This window comes from Scyliorhinus torazame, chromosome 5 (assembly GCF_047496885.1).
Source record: "Scyliorhinus torazame isolate Kashiwa2021f chromosome 5, sScyTor2.1, whole genome shotgun sequence".
Taxonomy (NCBI): domain Eukaryota; kingdom Metazoa; phylum Chordata; class Chondrichthyes; order Carcharhiniformes; family Scyliorhinidae; genus Scyliorhinus; species Scyliorhinus torazame.
This window is the reverse complement of record NC_092711.1, coordinates 205,201,824-205,221,391: the sequence shown is the minus strand read 5'-3', so window position 1 is coordinate 205,221,391 and position 19,568 is coordinate 205,201,824. Positions and strand designations below refer to the sequence as shown.

The following is a 19,568-nucleotide window of genomic DNA, read 5'->3' as shown; positions in this document are numbered from 1 at the left end:
CAATTCATTGACTTGAGGGTTTCCTGGAGCCAGTGACAAGAATTTCATGTCCCAGAGACAGGAACCAATAATGAACCAGGCTCACTATTCTATTGTCGACTGCAGATGCTGCTTCTAGAGTTAAACTACTAAATCTTATACAAAATATTAAATTGGTTCTAATCCCGACCATCAGGTGTTTTAACTTAGATCATTCTCGACTCCCTCTTAATTTTCCACTTTATAACCTTGTTGACGGCAAGAGTTAGGGAGGGGTGAGGTTATTGAAGGATGGCATTGAGGAAGCAAGAGTCAATGAAGGTTCGCAATGATGAGCGTTAATGTGATGTGGTGTGGGATAGAATCCATCGATTTCCTACAGTGCAGAAGGAGGCCATTTGGCCCATCAAGTCTGCAGCAACCCTCCTAAAGAGCAATCTACCTAGGCCCACTCCCCTGCCCTATCCCTGCAACCCCAGCATTGATCATGGCCAATCCACCTAAATCCATCTTTGGACGGAGACGAAAACGGAATACGCGGAGGAAACACACAGGCATGGGGAGAAAGTGTAAGCTCTGCATAGACAGTCACCCAAGGCCAGAATCGAACCCGGGTCCCTGCCGCTGTGAGGTAACGGTGCTTGCCACTGTGCTGCAACCGATCCTGCAATGAAATGTTCATTCATTTCGTTTAATTTCAAAATCCCCTAGTCGCCACATTCCAGCGCCTGTTCTGGTACACTGAAGGAGAATTCAGAATGCCCAATTCACCTAACAAGCATGTCTTTTGGGACTTGTGGGAGGAAACGCAGAGGAAACCCACGCAGACACGGGGAGAACGTGCAGACTCGGCACAGGCAGTGACCCAGCTGGGAATCGAACCCGGGCACTGTGAAGCACAGGGACTCGCAGTGGTGAGCTTTCATTGCCAGCAGATCCAAAGCAGGGGTAGAGGCAGGAAAGAGTCACAGAGGTGGGTCTTTGCAATGGGGAGAATGTGTATTTGGAAGCCCAGGTTGAATATGATGGCAAAAATTGTGAGCAGTCCACTGCAGCCCAAGACAAATTGTTGGGTTGGAAAATGGAGTAGAGGTGAGGGAGGCAGGGAATTCCTGTGTGCTTAGATAGTTAACTTGAAAATCATACCTTCCTGCACAAGTTATCCCATGTGCTTCAAAGCTTCAGCATTTCCCATCAGCTACATGACAAACATAAAGCTGCTTCAGCAAGGTGTAATGATTTATGCAGGACAGCTGGTGTTGTGCCACCCACCTTGATGTTTAGATATCCTAATGACTGGATTTGTGCTGAGAATATTAGCTAACTTTTTAAAGAAGAAATATTCGGGGTAGTTGTGGAATTCTTGGTTTTGCTAAAATTGCATCTTACAGTTTGTTCCTGGACCTTGCCCAATGAGGTGATGGTTGGAGAGAAATATGGAACCTTCCTGAAACCATTTGGAATCTAATTTAATGAGCTATGTTTCCAATGCCGTAATTGTTTTTTTTTCTCTTGCTTTTGCAGGGACGTTGCACTCGGGAAAACTGCAAATATCTCCACCCACCCCCACACTTGAAAACGCAGCTGGAGATCAATGGACGGAACAACCTTATCCAGCAGAAGACTGCAGCGGCCATGCTCGCACAGCAGATGCAGTTCATGCTGCCAGGCACTCAGCTGCAGCCAATGGTAAGCGCTCGCTCCATCATGGAACCTCTCCCATCACCATGACCGCCCACTCGCACCTTTGCAGTATCACCCATCTCTACCCTAGCCTCAGCACATCTGCTGCTGAAAACCCTCATCCATGGCTTTGCTCCCTAGCGACAAGACTATTTCAATACTCGTTTGGTTGCCTTCCATTCTTCCACTCTCCATAAATTTGAGCTCATCCAAACCCGTATCCTAACTTGCACTCACACATCATCATTGCGATTGCTGGCCTGTCCGGCAATGCCTTAATTTTAAAATTCTCATCCTCATTTTCAAATCCCTCCATCATCCCAATCCTTGTAACTTCCAACAACCTTCTGAAATGTTTGCATTCCTCCAATTCTGGCATCTTGCCCATTCAACCCTGAAATTCCCTCCCCTAAACCTCACTACCTCTCTCTCCTTTCAATTTCTGTGAAACGCACGTCCAACCAAGCGCTTGCTCACATGGCCTAATCTGTCGAGCAGCTAAAATGATTCTTATATTGAAAAAGGATGATAGCACAATCATCCGGGAACTATAAACCAATTAGGTGAATATTAACCATAGGAAAGATAATTAAATCTTTATTCACAAATGTAATTGAAGAACATCCAGAAATCAAAATGTTAAAAAGAATTGTCAGTACAGACTTCAAATAGGAATTCTATAATGTATCAGAAAGAGTAGACAAGGGAAACGTAGATGCAGTATATTTAGATTTTCAAAAACCTGTGAAAAGGCAACACATAATGGACAAAGGAATAAGGTCAGAGTTAGGGGACAAGTCTCAGAATGACTTACTAGCTGGCTACAAAACAAAAAAGGAGATTAAGGGTTAAATGTATCTTCTTAGAATCATAGAAGTTTACAGCATGGAAACAGGCCCTTCGGCCCAACCAGTCCATGCCGCCCAGTTTTTACCATTAAGCTAGTCACTGGACTGACAAAAGGTAGAAAGTGATGTTTCACAGGGATCTGTACTGGGGCCACTTGGCAGGATTTTCCAGTCCTGTCGTGACTTTGCCCACTGCGTGTCGGCCCGGAAAATCCCCAGTCACTGGTTCATAATTCACAGAAACAGTCTGGACTTGGAAGTACAATTTCCAAATTGACAGATGACACTAAATTGGAAGTATATGCAATACTGAGGAAGCATACAACAAAACACAAGAAGCCATGAATAAACTTGCAGAATGGGAGAATATGTGACAAATTTAATTCAGTATAAATAAGTGTGAGGCGGTGTATTTTGGTAGGAAGAATAAGGAGGTCACACATCACATGGAAAACAAGAATTTAAATGGAGCAAAGGAGGAAAGGTGTCTGGGAATACAAATAGACAAATCACTAAAAATAGTGATGTAGATTATTACAGTCATATAAATAAAAGCAAAGGAATTCTAGGGTTTATTTCTGAAAAGCAAAATGCTATCTTAAGCAGATATTGAATCCTGATGGGACCACAGTTGGAATATTATGCTTAGTTCTAGTCTTCTTATTACAAAATGATATAGGGGAACTAGAGAAGAGGCAAAAGAGATTCACAACTTTGAGTGCAATTGGTTGTGGTTCAGCATTGTAGGTTTTCCATGTGCCAGTTAATATTCTCAACTCTACTATTTGCATATCCTGAATATATCAGCGAACCTTTGTCTAACTATCATTCGTATTTTTGTGTTTTTATGGTACTCAGACATTTTTACTATTTTACATTGTTTGCCTCATCACCTGATGACTGCACCTCAAAAGTACTTAATTGGCTGTTAAGCAATTTGGAATGTCCTGAGAGTGTAAAAAGCATTACATAATTGCAAGTTTTCCCTCCTTTCTTTCTGATTGTAAATCTGGGATTTCACAATAGTCTTTATTGAAGAGCATTACGACAAATTTCCTACCAGGCAGATTAGTTTTTGATAAAATGTGGATTTTCATGATCAGTGTGACTGAGGCCCATTGGATGATCTGGGCAATCTAGAATTGCTCTGGAGGTGAGGGAATTTCGGGCCCAGATTCTCACTCCTGGGTCGGGTGCGCAGAAACGGATGAATTCACAGCTCCGTGAAGCCAACCTTCAAAAATGGATGGCCGGATGTTGGACTTTCAGTCAGGGGATCTGTGGGCTGCATCAGAAGTCAGGGTGGGTGACCCAAGAAGAACTGAGGAGGATGCCGGTTGCGGAGGCAGACTGGGTGGAAGGTTTGCCTTGGGGCTCCAGCACTGAAATGAAATGAAAATCGCTTATTGTCACAAGTAGGCTTCAAATGAAGTTACTGTGAAAAGCCCCTAGTCGCCACATTCCGGCGCCTGTTCGGGGAGGTTGGTATGGGAATTGAACCGTGCTGCTGGCCTGCCTTGGTCTGCTTTCAAAGCCAGCGATTTACCCCTGTGCTAAACCAGCCCTGCGTCCAAATTTTAAAAAGAAAAGATTGGAACAAGAAATATACCTCAAGCCCTCGCCCTCCACCCAAATGCTCCACCCATGCCAACCCATGCAACCACCCACCCCCATATCTCACTATATCCTTCATACCAGTCTATTCCCCTCTACCCAGCACCATGACCCCTCATGCTCTCCATGGCAACATACACCACTGTACCCACCACCATGGTCTTTCAACCTCCATACCAACCCCTGTACTCACTCAAATGGCTACTCATACCCCATGCCAATTTATGCCCCTGCATCCATTGCCATGGCCCTTTACAGTCCACATGCCAACTTAGTGCCAACTCATGCCCACCCATGCCCCCACCTCTCAATTTTGCCCTTACACATACCATGTCAACTCATTAGCACAATTCTGGACCATACAGAGATGAGATCAATTACATAAAGTAAAGCTTTAAGTGTCTATTGCAGACCACTATATTCAAAAAACACGCTCATTCATAAAAAAACATTTATTTTCTTTCAACCAAATAAGCAACAAACATTTAATTCAAGTGCACAATTCCTTATAACAATGAACTTTAGAATTCATAGAATCCCTACAGTCAGAAGGAGGCCATTCAGCCCATTGAGTCTACACTGACTCTCTGAAAGAACATCCTACCTAACCCACTCCCCCGCCCTATCCCTGTAACCCCATAACACCATCCAACCTTTTGGACACTAAGGGGCATTTAGCATGGCCAATCCACCTAACTTGCATATCTTTGGACTGTGGGAGGAAACCGGAGGAAACCCACAAGACATGGGGAGAATGCAGAGAAATTCACCCGAGGCTGGAATTGAACCCGCGACCCTGTAGCTGTGAGACAGCATTACTAATCACAGTGCCACCTTGCCACCCATTCCACATCACTTGTAACTGTTAATCAATTGTGAAATAGCAGGCTCCCTACTGTGATGATGGATGGCTGTGAAATCAGTCATGCAGCTTTAATCCAGTAATGGAGGCCCTCAGACCTATGTCAACATACAAGGTGAAATAACAATCATTTTTTTTAATACTTAACATTTTTTTCAGTTTTAAAGGGCAGAACTTTTAAACTCCTTCTCAGCTTGACAGCTCTCTTTCACAGCTCCCTTTAGAAGGTGCTTTTGACAGTTTTGACAGTTTATTTTTTTTACAGGTTTTGTTAACAGTTCCAATGAACTTGACAGTAATGGGTTTATGCAGTTTTTACACCCATCTTTGCCTATTTTTAACAATCCCAAAGGACACCTTTGACCTGAATGGCCTGTTTCTGTGCTGTATGACCTGACTAATCCCAAAGTGCATTCGCTGTACTCTAAAGATGCCCCCGTGCTAGATCCATAGGGGTACGTTACCCACTCAAAATACACTGGCTATCCAGATAATTCGAGAAGGTTTAGACCTGTTCATACCTGGTGATGGTATTTTTCACTTGCCTGGATGAGTGCAGTTCCAACGACACCAAGGAAGCTTGTCACCATCTGGGACAAAGCAGTCCATTTGATTGGTTCCACTTCCACAAACATTCCCTCCCTCCACCACCGACAACCAATGGCAGCCATATGTAGAATTATAGATTCACTACAGTGCAGAAGGAAGCCATTCAGCCCACCAATTCTGCACTGACCCTGCAAAAGAGCACCTCATTTAGGCCCGTGCCCCACCCTATCCCCATAACCCCACCTAACCGTTTGTATACTGGGGGGCAATCCACCTAACATCTTTGGACTTTGGGAGGAAGCATTCAGAGGAAACCTATGCAAACACTGGGAGAACGTGCAAACCCCACACAGACAAGGTCAGATTCAAACCCGGGTCCATGTCACTGTGAGGTAGCAGTGCTAACCACTGTGCCACCATGCTGTCTTTACTCCAGAGTACCCTGTACTCCAGAGAGATATGGCATACAATCTATGGAATGGAAAGATGTAACTCCTGCCTGGCACTATGAGTTCACCACTTCGGTCACTGTTGCAGGACGGTTGTATGGAACGAGGTCCAACTAACCCAACGAAAGAAAGATAGAAGCAAACTGTCAGGCGAAGTCAGAGACGCTGAGAAGTGACTGGCTTCTCTGACCTTTGCTCAGCACAGCTCGCATCTTTGTAGCTCCAAATGAGAGCGCTCACAACTCCGTTCCCTACCCAGGCTCTCTGCTGCACACCCCGCATTTCTGGTGATGCAGAAGGAGAGAATGTGGGTACACAGACGCTGCCCAAGAATGGCCCATGCATGTGCACACCTGGGGTCAGATAGAGAATTAATGAGTGCAGACTTAACGAGAATAATAAAATTTTGATTGCAGTATGGGTAACATCTACAAGGGGTGCCCTGCAGGAACTCACCAGGGCTCCATAAGAAGCACCTTCTAAACCCATGTCCACGACCATCTAGAAGGACCAGGCAGCAGATACCTGGGAACACTCGGGCAGCATGGTAGCACAGTGGTTAGCACAGTTGCTTCACAGCACCACGGTCCCAGGTTCGATTCCTGGCTTGGGTCACTGTTTGTGCAGAGTCTGCACGTTCTCCCCGTGTCTGTGTGGATTTCTCCGGGTGCTCCAGTTTCCTCCCACAGTCCAAAGATGTGCAGGTTACGTGGATTGGGCATGCTAAATTGCCCTTAGTGTCCAAAAAGATGAGACTGGGTTACGGGGATAGGGTGGAGGCGTGGGCTTGGGTAGGGAGCCGGTGCAGACTTGATGGGCTGAATGGCCTCCTTCTGCACTGTAAATTCTATGAATCTAAGAACACCATCACCTGAAAGTTCCCTTCCAAGCCATTCACCATCCTGACTTGGAACTATGTCCCCGTTCCTTCACTGCTGCTGGACCAAAATCCTGGAACTCTCTCAGCACTGTGGGTGTACTTACACCTCATGGACTGCAGCAGTTGAAGAAGGCAGCTCGCCACCACCTTTTCCAAGAGCGACTGGGGATGGGCAATAACCCGTGGGCTAGCCAGCAACGGCTGCATCCTGGAAAATTAATTTTTTTAAATTCTGGCTGTTTGTGGCTGGGCCACAGATCAACAGATAGGTACCGTATGACATTAATCACGTCAAGATGGTCTAATTTTGATTACCTAATAGGCATTGGCAGGGGAATCTTTCAGAGTTTTGTCCCTAATTGGTCTGGAGTTTTAGCTGCATTTTCTTTCTCTCCCTTAAGATCCCACATAGTGGAAGTATCTGTATTCTGATACATAAGACATCACAACTGTATGAGACAGGCAGCAATGTCCAATTCTCATTTCTGTCATGGTTTATATATCCATATGTAAAATAACTAAGTTCTGATGTGCTATGAATATGTTTTCTTTTCCCCTTTTATCCACAGACTACATTTCCTGTAACTCCACCTTTAGCAACAAATCATACAATGAGTCTTAATCCCTACCTGAGTCACATGACCCATGGGATGGGATTGGTTCCGACAGAACTCCTACCAAACACACCTGTCCTGGTGTCAGGGAATCCCACGGTTACAGTCCAAGGAAACACAGCTTCACAGAAACTAATACGAACAGACAAATTGGAGGTATCAATGTTTATATACATGTGTCTGTGTTTCATGTATAAATGCAGTGGAGGGAAGGTTTCCTTTTATACACTTGTTATTACTATTTCTGTAAAATATATTAACATTTTGTCTCTGTGCACGCTCTGTTAACATTTTCCATTATACTTTCCACTATCAATATTTATAATGGAAATTATTTTAAAAGTATATAAGTATGCCAGTATCAGTAATGGTGACAATGGGCAGGATTTTCTGGCCCTATCTCACTTGATACCACTGAAAGTCAATGGACTTTTGGCTGGGCCGCCGCCGCCGACTCTGCGGGTCCTGTCGTGATAGGGCCGGAAAATCCCGGCCCATGAAACCATTGTCGATTGTTGTAAAAGCCCCACCTCATTCACCCATGTCTTTTTAGAGAAAAAAAATTAGTCAGCCTCACCTGGTCAGGCCTACATGTGACTCCAATCCCACAACAATGTGTTTGGCTTTTAACTGCCCTCTGAAGTGGCGTAGCAAGCCACTCCGTTGGCTCAAGGGCAATTAGGGAGGATCAGTAAATGCTGGCCTTGTGAATTAATAATTAAAAATTGCCAATGTTAAATTAATCATGCCCTTCTGCTATCAAAGGCCACTATGGACCAAGAATTTGCCAGAGAGGCATCTGTTCCACTACCATTATGGACATTATGTGTGAAATCCCAATTGTACCTAGTTAGCACAATATTTCCAATGCAGAAACCGGAGCAGCCCTGAGGAAAATGCTGGCCATGGTGTGACATTTTTAGGTATCCAGTTCCCATTATAAGCATGGGTAAAGGAATCAGTTACATCATTGTTATAATAAAGATGTGGAGATGCCGGCGTTGGACTGGGGTGAGCACAGTACGAAGTCTTACAACACCAGGTTAAAGTCCAACAGGTTTGTTTCGATGTCACTAGCTTTCGGAGCGCTGCTCCTTCCTCAGGTGAGGAAAAGCTAGTGACATCGAAACAAACCTGTTGGACTTTAACCTGGTGTTGTAAGACTTCGTACTGTTATAATAAAGACATTATACATATGTTTATTATTATATGAATGATGTCAGCAGGCCCTGGTCCAATTATATCCTAATCTCTAACCCTAATTCACCTGAGGGCCTTGATATTTTATTACGACTCCCAGGCCAGACCCCAACAGTGGCCAGGATACTGGACCGAAACCCTAATATTTTATTTTATGTTGTAAGACAGTGCGGAAAGAATACTTTGCCCTAGGTCTGATTGTACGAAAAAATAGGGATTATGGTATTTTTAAAATAAAACTTTATTATTCACACAGTATTAAACTCTTTAACATCATATCTAAAAATAACGTACAATTAATCTACTTAAACAATACTAATACATATAGTAAATATAATACCCTTAATTGCTAGCTCCATTCCCAGTAAAACAACAAGAAAGAAAAAAGAAACATACAGCTCTCATCCATCCTACACCCCAATGGCACAGAGTGATTCCAAAACAGATTTGGCTCCTGCTAGAACCCCTGCAGACTCTGGCTGGATATCTTCAGAAAGCTGTTTCAACCAGTTTGTTTCAGCTTCTTCCTTGTCCTCCAACACAGCTTTAAATTCTATTGATCTTTTTGGTTTACTATCCCACTGTGAGAGGAGAGTACTTTGTTGTCTAAAGAGTAGCCAGATCGAAACTCAACACAAAAGCTTTCTCAAAATGTCAGAATGCCTTGGCTCCACCAGCAATGACATTCTAAACAGAGGTAAAGGAATCCCCAAGCTGAAGACAAATTAACTCCCCAGGCTGAAAACACATTAACTGCCAAGGGACTTCCCTTAGTCAAACAACAGTGCATTAACCCAGGCTTTTTAATTTGGCCAATTCCACCTCTGGCTCTTAAAAGCTTTCTGGTATTGCCAAACAAGATTATTTTTAAAAGTATGACTATCACAGAATACTACAGCACAGAAGAGGCCCTTCGGCCCATCGAATCTGCACCGACGCATGAAAAGCCCTGACCCGCCCTCCAGATCCCACTTGCCAGAACTTGGCCCAGAGCCTTGAATGTTATGGTATGCCAAGACAGAATCACAGACTACTGCAATGAAACACACTCTAACCCAGACTTTTAATCTTTAAATTTCCAATCGTTTATAATCCAATATATCTAAAATCCTACACTCGCCACAATTCCTTGTGCAATCCCACAGGTGATGGACGAGGATGGTAGATACTTACTCAGGCTAGGTACTTGAGAAAACAGAGAGGTATGTGCAACTGTTGGAGCGAGGAAATCTTTAAAACTGTTAAAATACATCAAGGTGACAGGGATAGGTTGATACCACAAGTGTCCACATGGCAAATGTCCAATCTCTCCCTGGGCAAATAGAGCTGGGCACTCACACATGGAACAGAGAGGTCCCTCACTGAACAGCATTGGGACAAACAGCCTCCTGTCTATCCTGGTGGGACGGGTTGGTGCTGGAAACATTAAAATGCAGAGAATTTTACTCCAATTGTCCTAGAATGTGTTACGCCACTCTGGGCTAGTGCACAGTCAATTCTAGCCCCACATGCACCAGAGACACAACACCAGTGAATTAACCAATAATTCTTATAGAAATTCCCATGTCTTTAGCCCTTAACTGCCCAATGATTACAGTCACCAGGTTTGTAAGTTGAAAAACAATTACTGTTTATTTATACCAAGAACTATCCTGAAATATGTGGTAAATAAGCTGGTTAACGGCAAGCTAATGACTACGTCCCACTTTAACTCCCCACCCTCTACCCACACATGACAAACACGGGAGAAAGGGATAAAAATAATAAGGATGAAGGTCAAAAGAAAGGAGTCTTTGCTTCACATGGTGGTTCTTTAGCACACTTGCTGATTAAAGTCTCTGGTTTACAGCTGGTAGTGGTCTTCGTTGCAGAGCCATTCATTCAGAGTCCCCGCAGGCTAGAAAATTTAAAACCGACTGGCCGCAGGGCTTCTGGAGAGTCACTTTAGTTCTTATCAAACTGGGCCTTCAGTTCTCGGTTCAGGCCTATATCTTTCTTGAGACACTTTGGGCCCGATTCTCCCAAAACATTTCAAAGTTAATTTGTGGCGTTTTCTTTTCAGCGAGTTCCCCACCGCTTTTCAATGACAGTTAGTCACTTTTTTGGACGCTAGGGAGTTTCTCACTGGTTTGGGTCACACTTCGAATTTTTTTTAGCGCTGAGGAGCTGAACGCCGAGATTCGGCCGCCATTTTGAAAGGGTGCCCTGATCTCTAAGTGAGCTTGTGAGTTCCCTACACCCCCCCCCACCCATGGGCAATACCACCTCCCACACACATGAACACCCAAGCCCCCTTACAGAACCCCCTTCCTTCTAGGACCCCCATTCATCACCCACCCAAACTCCTGGCGATGCCTACTTACATGCCCTGCCCTCCCCAGGCGTTCAAACACTCCCTCCACCTTCATTTTATGGGCATGGTTCCCCTGACTCCCTGGCTCTTGGCAGTGCCGCCCTAGCACTTGGGCACCCTTGCACTACCACCAAGGCAGTGCTCTTGCTGGCTTGGCAGTGTCATCCGGGCACCTTGACAGTGCCAGGGTGGCAGTGCCAGCTGGGAAGTGCCAAGGTTTGGGCAGCATGGTAGCACAAGTGGATAGCACTGTGTCTTCATAGCACCAGGGTCACAGGTTCGATTCCCCGCTGGGTCACTGTCTGTGCGGAGTCTGCACGTTCTCCCCGTGTCTGCGTGGGTGTCATCCGGGTGCTCCGGTTTCTTCCCAGAGTCCAAAGACGTGCAGGTTAGGTGGATTGGACACGATAAATTGCCCTTAGTGACCAAAAAAGGTTAGATGAGGTTACGGGGATAGGATGGAAGTGAGGGCTTAAGTAGGTTGGTGCAGACTTGATGGGCCGAATGGCCTCCTTCTGCACTGTATGTTCTATGTTCCCGCCTTCCAGCGGGAGGGCCAGATAGCTACACGGACTCTCCTGGGGTTTCCGGTGGCCCTGGAGACCCCCCCGGGTGCCGATCCGCCTGGTCCACGTTTGTTTGATCGGTGTCTGACTGCAGCCTCCCTGGGGAGCACAAGGAATTGAGGGAGGCCGCTGGATCCCATGCAGGTAGGTTGTAAGTAGGTTTACGACCTACTTTCGCGAATGTCATTCCATTTTCGGGCAGGGCTCCTCCTCCGACATCTCGCGGGCCTTCGGAGAATCCCAGGAAGTGCGGAGCCTGTTAGGAAGCTCACTGGAGGCCTTTCCCATCATTCTCTGACCGCATTGCACTCAAGTGAGAGTACCACACCCTGGAGATTCGAGCCCTTTATTTCATATCAAACCCTGCTTCCTGCTTGGAGTTTGACTTCAGGCCTCTGCAGGCTCCAGAGAACGGCACCTAGACTTGCTGGAGAGAGAGTCAGACCTCACAGACGCCTTCTAAGAGTTTAGCTGGATCTTTTAGGAGAGAGTAAGTTAGATCCTTCCATCAGGTTGCAAAATCAAAAGTGAATCTAAAATTGAACCTTGTGACTCTAAAAACATTCCAGTGGGATAATATCCAATCACCACCTGTTATTGGACATTGTACAGCCTTTTGGACCAATTCATTGGCCACCAGCCAAATCACTCAAACCGAGTCGCCACATGTTGACCAGTCTGCAAGCAACAGCCTACAATAGCACAGCCTTCTGGAACCTTCTGTTTGAATTAAAGGCACAGGCTGCCTTAAAAACACATGTCCATATATGATCCATGGATCAAAAAATGTAATGGCAAAAATTAAAGAAAGGGCAAATAGGTGAATAAGCAAGACCTAACAGGAAGGACTTTTACAATGAGTCGTTCAGTGGAGCTGAAATTGATGAGTCTGCTGATCTTTCCCGAAAGATGAATATCTTGACGAATATTGTCAACTGAAGCTGGGTGATTCAGCATGCTTGCAGCTTCAGCTAATGCCGGAGCAGGATCTCAATTCTTGTTTTTTATGCTTTGTATTGAAGCCACAAGGCACTCCTGAAGATTTGTTCAACATGCAGGTGGATACAGGTTGAAGGGTCAGGCGATGGATCCCCAATCAATGTTAGGTGTACTGATCTTGACTAACCCAGCGGTTGGAGGGGGGGGTGGGGCCTTAAGATCTGCCTCTGTGCATGTGGTCGGGGGTATCAATCCGATTCTTCTGCTCTTGTAGGTGAACCAGTTTGCTTTGTGAGAGGTTGTGTCAGGATGGGCACTGTGCACCAACAGTGATGGCTTTGGTGGGACAGCCAGCTGCCTGTGCAGTGATGAGAAGCTCAGTAAATTGGAGCTATACTCTCTGGAGTTTAGAAGAATAAGAGAGGCTCTCATTGGAACATACAAGACTCTGAAGGGACTTAACAGGGCAGATGCTGAGAGGATGTTTCCCCTGTCTGGTGTATCTGTCAAAGTCAAACCAACTTTATTCAACACAGCAATATTTACCCTTAAATTAACCCAAAATCATATGCGAAAGATTCCCAAGTTTGTTATACTACCTGTATTGATGTATATACCTGTCTTGGTTGAGCCGCGGGTCCAATTCTGAGCCTCAATTTCCTCAGGGTCTTTCTTCATTGCGAAGTTAAGCCTCACGCGCTGCTTCCTTCCGCCTCTGGTCAGACAACTCAATTGACTTTGCATGGAGTCTTCGCTGCTGAGAGGTCCAGGTGTCTGATTCTTATAGCCCTCCACGCACCTTTCCTCTGACATTCGGGGGCCTCGGGGAGGAGGGTCCCAACACCCAATGGATTAGATGATGACTGGTTGACAGGACGAGCCCGCCTCCAAGTGCCCATCTCTGGTGGTGTTGCTTGCACGTAACCTGTTACCATATTAGGTATTGGCAGGAACTCTGGGTGCCAAAATATCTGGCTTGATCTGGACAATCCAAACCAAATCAGTGCATATCGGTAGAATTGATGATCTCCTGATGAGTGAGTGACAGGACAGGTCTAGACATGCCCTGGCAGCTTGTCTTGAGTTTCAGTGTATTCAAACTTGGCTAAGTTTGAATTCCCATCAGGCTGTATGGCTTGATTTTAAAATGTCCAATTTTTAAATTTAAAGTGTTCAATTTTATCGACCTAAATTCCCACACTGGAAAGCCTTGAACACACGGACACAATCTCAGGATAGGAGGTTGATCATTTAGGATTGAGATAAGGTGAAATTTCTAAACTCGGAGTATTGTGAATTTTTGGAATTCGCTAGCCCAAAGGCTGCTCCAACACTGACTATATTTACAGCTGAGATATACGTATGTTAGTCTCAGGGAATCAAGATTAATGGGGAGTGGGCTGGAAAGTGGAATTGGGGCAGAAGATCACCTGTGATTGTATTGAATGCTGGGGCAGATTCAACCATTGCACAGTCTCCATTTTCCTATGTTCTTATAATTGAGTAGCTGAGTGTTTCTGGTAGACTAGGTGGAATAATACCCCAGTAAGAGCTAAAACCTGAAAAAAGAGATGAATAGAAAGTTGATCTATAGACAAAAGCTGCAGTGCGCCACAACTGTTAATTTTAGAAGATATTTCTACCCTCTTTATTGTGTTTCTGCACCATCATTATTTGAGGGAATGGACAGTCAACCTTCTCCCTGGAATTGACATAGGTCAGTCTGTGACCTGTGGCCAGTGAGAACTGCCCAAGCTGAATCACTGTCCACTACTTACTTGTTCTCATTTTGCAAGCATAGCGTGACTCAGATCCGACGCCCCTCACAATGGGAGTTGCAGGTTACACCAAACTCCTAGGGCGGAATTCTCCCCCACCCCCCCCAACAACGCCGAGTGGGAGAATCGCCGGGGCGCCGCGCGAGTCCCGCCACGCCGCCCCGGCACCCGCACGCGATTCTCCCACGCACCCCCCCCAAACCGGCACGGCGTGAATCACGGCTGGCCACTCGGAGAATCACGGCGATTCTCTGGCCCGGATGGGCCGAGCGGCCTGCCCAACACGACAGGTTCCCACCGGCGCCGTCCACACCTGGTCACTGCCAGCGGGAACAGCGTGGGAACGCTAGAGGGGTGGGGGAGGGTGGTTCCTGCACCGGGGTGGGGGGTGGGGGACTCGAAAGGGATCTGGCCCGCGATCGGTGCCTTTTGAGGGAGAGAATTCCAAATTTCCATTGGCCCCATTTTTCCAAAGGAAAAGCTTCCCAATTTCACATCAGCATGGCCTCGGACTAATTTTGAACTTCTGCCTCCTTGTCTTTGATTTCCCCCACCAGAAGTTTCTCTGTATCGACTCTTATTAAACCCTAAATTTTTTAAGATTAATGCTGTAACCTAGTGATAAAATATGTTTGGGAAAAAATGAAGTAGGTGAGAATTTCAAACTGAGGCGAGTCCCCAGTTATTTAGAGCTGGTAAGGGAAGTTTGAAAATTGACCCGCTGTCTGAAATTGTGTCTGGTTTAGCACAGGGCTAAATCGCTGGCTTTGAAAGCAGACCAAGGCAGGCCAGCAGCACGGTTCAAATCCCGTACCAGCCTCCCCGAACAGACGCCGGAATGTGGCGGCTAGGGGCTTTTCACAGTAACTTCATTTGAAGCCTACTTGTGACAATAAGCAATTTTCATTTTTCATTTAATTTCAACTGCCAACTTCCCAAAGAAGCTAGCTTCTATCTATTTACAGCAACAAACCTTGTGTCCTAAAGAGATGCACCAGCATAACAAACAGTTCCACAGTCACAGCAGAACCCAATGCCAGGCCACAGTCGATGAGACTGAAGCACAGAACTCAAGCTGATGGTCCAGTGTAGTGCTGAGGGGGACGTCCTTCCTAACTTTCAGACAAGACATTAATTAACCCAATGTCCTCTCTGCTGTAACATGCCTTTAAGTGATAGCAACATGCCATCACTGGAAGGGAAGAGCGTAATGTGATCCAGTGTCCTTTTCACTTTGGCCTGTGAGTACAAAGCAGCACACACGGCTCTGCCACTGCTAGCTTCAAAGCTTTTCTGTGCAGTCACCACACAACGATTTCAACATTCTCCAATGCTGCAGCTTTGTTGCGGTCTCCCCAGAAGGCTGGGCATCGTCTTGTAGCATGATCTAAGGCTGTTCACCATGTTATACCTGTATTTAATCTTGCTACCAGGTCATTTTACCACCACTCAACACCATGGGGTGTTTTTATAATGATATAAAAACACCAATCACTCACAAGGGATTGTGTAAACCTGCTATGGGTTCACTTATTTAGACGAAGAACATAAGAACAGATATACAAAGGCTTGATGAAATCAGCAGCAGAGCTGTGTGTGCTGTTTTCTGCTCACAGGCCAAAGTGAAACCAAGACTGGAACACATGACACACTTGCCTTTTAGTGATGTCACGCTGCTATCTCTTAAATACATATTACAGCACACTCTACCCTCTCGCATGTAAAAGATCCCATGGAAGTATTTTGAAGAGCACTGATGTATATTTGTCCCTCAACTACCATCTCTATAATGGATTATCTGGTTATTATCACACTGGTGTGTGTAAATTGGTTGCTGTGTTTCCCAAATTACAACAGTGACCAAAGGTACCAAATTACCTGAAAAATAATTTGGGATATCCATTGTGAAAGGTACTATAAAAATGCAAGTCTTTCTTTTACTTTCTGTTACATTGCATAGTGTTATAATTATGAAAGAGCGCCTCACTCGACATGTCAGGAGAATGTCACAGGATAAATCCAAAAGTGAAATAAAACTTGATTCCGGCCTTGGGTGACTGTGTGGAGTTTACACGTTCTCCCCATGTGTACATGGGTTTCCTCCGGGTGCTCCGGTTTCCTCCCACAGTCCAAAGATGTGTAGCTTAGGTCGATTGGCCATGCTAAACTTCCCCTTGGCGTCCAAAAGGTGAGGTGGGGTTACGAGGACAGGGCATGGGTCTTTAGCGGGGGTTCGGTGCAGGTACAATGGACCGAATGGCCTCCTTCTGCACTGTAAGGAGTTAATGAATCATTCAAACTTCTTTAAGCCTCTGTATGCAATGGATTACGTAGCAAGTGTGCAACAATTTTAATTGTAATGCAATATCCTGTTTCAGTCGTCTCTTTTATTTTTAATTTGTTAAAAGTGAAAGAAAGCTGGTGGACCCAAGACACCGGCTGCTAACGACTGCTTCCATTAGGTTTGCAGGGAGTTTCAGCGTGGAAATTGCACTCGGGGTGAAAATGATTGTCGCTATGCGCACCCCCTTGAAATGGCAATGATTGATTCAAATGAAAACACGGTCACAGTTTGCATGGATTATATCAAGGGTCGCTGCTCACGGGAGAAATGCAAGTACTTTCACCCGCCCGCACATCTGCAAGCCAAAATAAAGGCCGCTCAGCACCAGGTGAATCAGACTGCAGCCGCCGCCATGGTAGGTAAACTGGAGAGAGAGGGCCCAGAGTTCTTTACATTTTTAATCTCAGGATGATGTCTGTACTGAAAGTTCCACAGATAATTTGCGATGTATCCAGCTAATTAAAACGACTAATAACCTACGATCGCCCTGTGCTCAGTGCACTGATTGTGTCTAAAATTTGTGCGAAAGGTGGATCTTTTTGAAGTGCAGCAAAGCAGCCAGGTGGCCAGTCATGTACAGCTGGCAGTGTTAGGTGAGGCATGGCTGGTGTATGAATATGTGCCATCAGCCACCATTAAAATGTGGAACAATGTTTTGTTTTGTCTGCTGCTCCATTACAGAGATTTTCGCCTAGAGAGTTCTGTCAATCTGCAAAGTCTAACCGCCTCTTTAGCCAACCATCCCGTCTGCCCTCCCCCGTCCGCCACCACCATGCCAGAGCAGAAAGGACACGAGCCTGTTCTGGCTGAATACCTGGAATTTTGTTTGACGCCATCGATCCACCAGTTCAGCAGGGAGGGAGGGAGTGTTGCTATATCACTATGTCATCTATAGGCATGCGAAACAGGTCTTTGGTAAGGAAGTGGGCCTCATGTCAATTATGCTCAGGCTCCTGTTAGAATAGCGTGCCCCTCTTTGAGGAGAAAGCCTTCAATCTATTTGTGATGCCCCTGTGAAAATGACTGGATGGTAGAACCAATTCCTGCTTCCCCGCATTCTCCTGGGCCTTTAGATTGACAAATTGTGCATGTTACTCTGCTATGTAAGAGAGGAAAACCAGGGAATTATGGGGCAGTTAGCCTAACATCTATTGTTGAAAAGTCATTAAGAGTTAAGAATGGGCATGATTGAACACCATGGAAATTTTCAAATGATCAGGGGAAGGTTAAAACTTTGTTCTTCTGGGGGAGGGTGTAGAATGCAGGTTTTCAATGGAGAGAATTTAGGCCCCCACGCCTCATCCTTTTACAGTGGTGGAGAAACTTATTGATGTGGGATTCTGGGAAGAACATTTAAAATGGCAACCCAAGGAGGTGCTCCCATTCATTCAGATTAGAAGTTGATAAAACTCTTTCAGGACCGTGCTTTTTTTATTCGCCTTGGTGGTGAAGTGCATTAATTGTATAGCTACCCTGCACCCAGAGTGTTTATGCTTATGTATTGCATTTTAGCATTCTTTTTTTAAAAAATTAGTTTTTCATCTAGTGATTACAAACGTTGATGTGGCCCTCACTTGCTTAATGAGCAAGGGTGGCTGTTTGTAATTGTGTAGTTGAACAATGACAGTAGTAAAACACCTTTTGTTATGCATGCTTGTTCTTTTGTAATATGTTGTATAATGCATTCAGTTTGTTTTTTCTCCTCCCCTCTTCACCTACCCATAATGCATTGCTGCCCCTATGACGCACCTCTGCTTGCTGTTTATGTTAATGCGCTTGAACCCCATTGGCCCATTGCCATCCATGTGCTCGCTGCCTGCTAATTAAGACTCAGCCGGCTGTCAGATCAATGAAGCGACCCCTCGAGGCAACCTTTGACCTGGTACTTGCACCTTTCACCTTCTTGCTTTGCATGTAGCTTTTTTTATTTTGTAAGTGTGATGTTTGTTAGACTGCATGAGTGCTTTTCATTTTCTTTGGTACCTTAATTAACCCTTGGGACACTGCCATTGCATATTGACCTGTTTGGAATGTACTTTGGTGGTGCCAATTAGCGCTTTGCCATCTCCTAAGTGTTTGGCATAGCAAAAAGAGATACAGCCACAGTGAAACCTGTTTCTACAGCCTTATGGACCCAGTAAAACATATCTGTGAACATTTATGGGGAGCTTTAATACACTCCGTAGTGCTCAGAGGGTACTGTTACATTTATTACCCTTTGAGTTGGTGCAGCACAAAACAAACATCTTCCGAGATGCAGGTTGAAGTGGTCTCCAGGTGATTGAAAGAGAGCACAGATTGAAAGAAGAAGAACAATTCTAATTGGGGAGTTAGTGCTGCATTTAAAACAGGTTTGACTGTATTGAAGTGATTTTGGCAACAAAGAGTGGAATCCTTTTACTTGTAGTCATTCAGGCAACAGCCCAGTCACTGACTTAATAAACAAAATTGACAAAAAAAAACAAACATTAAAATTCCCGTTTTGCAAGGTAATGCATTAGCACTACTGCACTGCCTGATAGGGTAGTGGGAGCAGATTCAATTGTAACTTTCAAAAGGGAATTGGATGAGTAATTGAAAAGGAGGAAATAAATTGCAGAGAGATATGGGGAAAGGGCCAGGGAGCAGGACTCATTGGATAACTCTTTTTAAGAGTTGGTATGGGTTTGAGGGGGCCCTTCTGCAGTGCGTGATTCTACTGAGCAGCCTAAATGCCAAACAAGCCCCAGTAGCAAGGAATGTTCAAATGCTCGTTAAAGGGTGAAATCGTAGAATTCCACATGCTGTGCGTCATAAATCACACAAAATAACAGCAGGGCGAAGGAGGGACCTTTACCAATCTGAATTTCATAACTCGAACCACCAAATATCCATTATGCCACAGTTAACATGGCGAGTTAAATACAGACC

General features: G+C 45.1%; 1 protein-coding gene across 9 annotated transcripts in view; it reads left to right on the top strand.

Annotated features, from left to right (window-relative positions):
- The window catches only part of LOC140420905 (muscleblind-like protein 3), a 154,566-nt gene that overhangs the window by 73,006 nt on the left and 61,992 nt on the right, over positions 1-19,568 (top strand). For 5 of the 9 annotated variants that reach the window (XR_011946637.1, XM_072505039.1, XM_072505038.1 and 2 more), the window contains 4 exons: positions 1,504-1,668; positions 7,434-7,634; positions 16,777-17,013; positions 18,487-18,540. Coding sequence is in view for 8 of the 9 variants with exons in the window: in XM_072505039.1 (XP_072361140.1) it covers positions 1,504-1,668; positions 7,434-7,634; positions 16,777-17,013; positions 18,487-18,540 (657 nt within the window). In the remaining variant the exon portion in view is untranslated. The remainder of the gene's footprint in view (positions 1-1,503; positions 1,669-7,433; positions 7,635-16,776; positions 17,014-18,486; positions 18,541-19,568) is intronic. The other 4 variants (XM_072505046.1, XM_072505044.1, XM_072505042.1 and 1 more) reach the window with 1 other exon arrangement.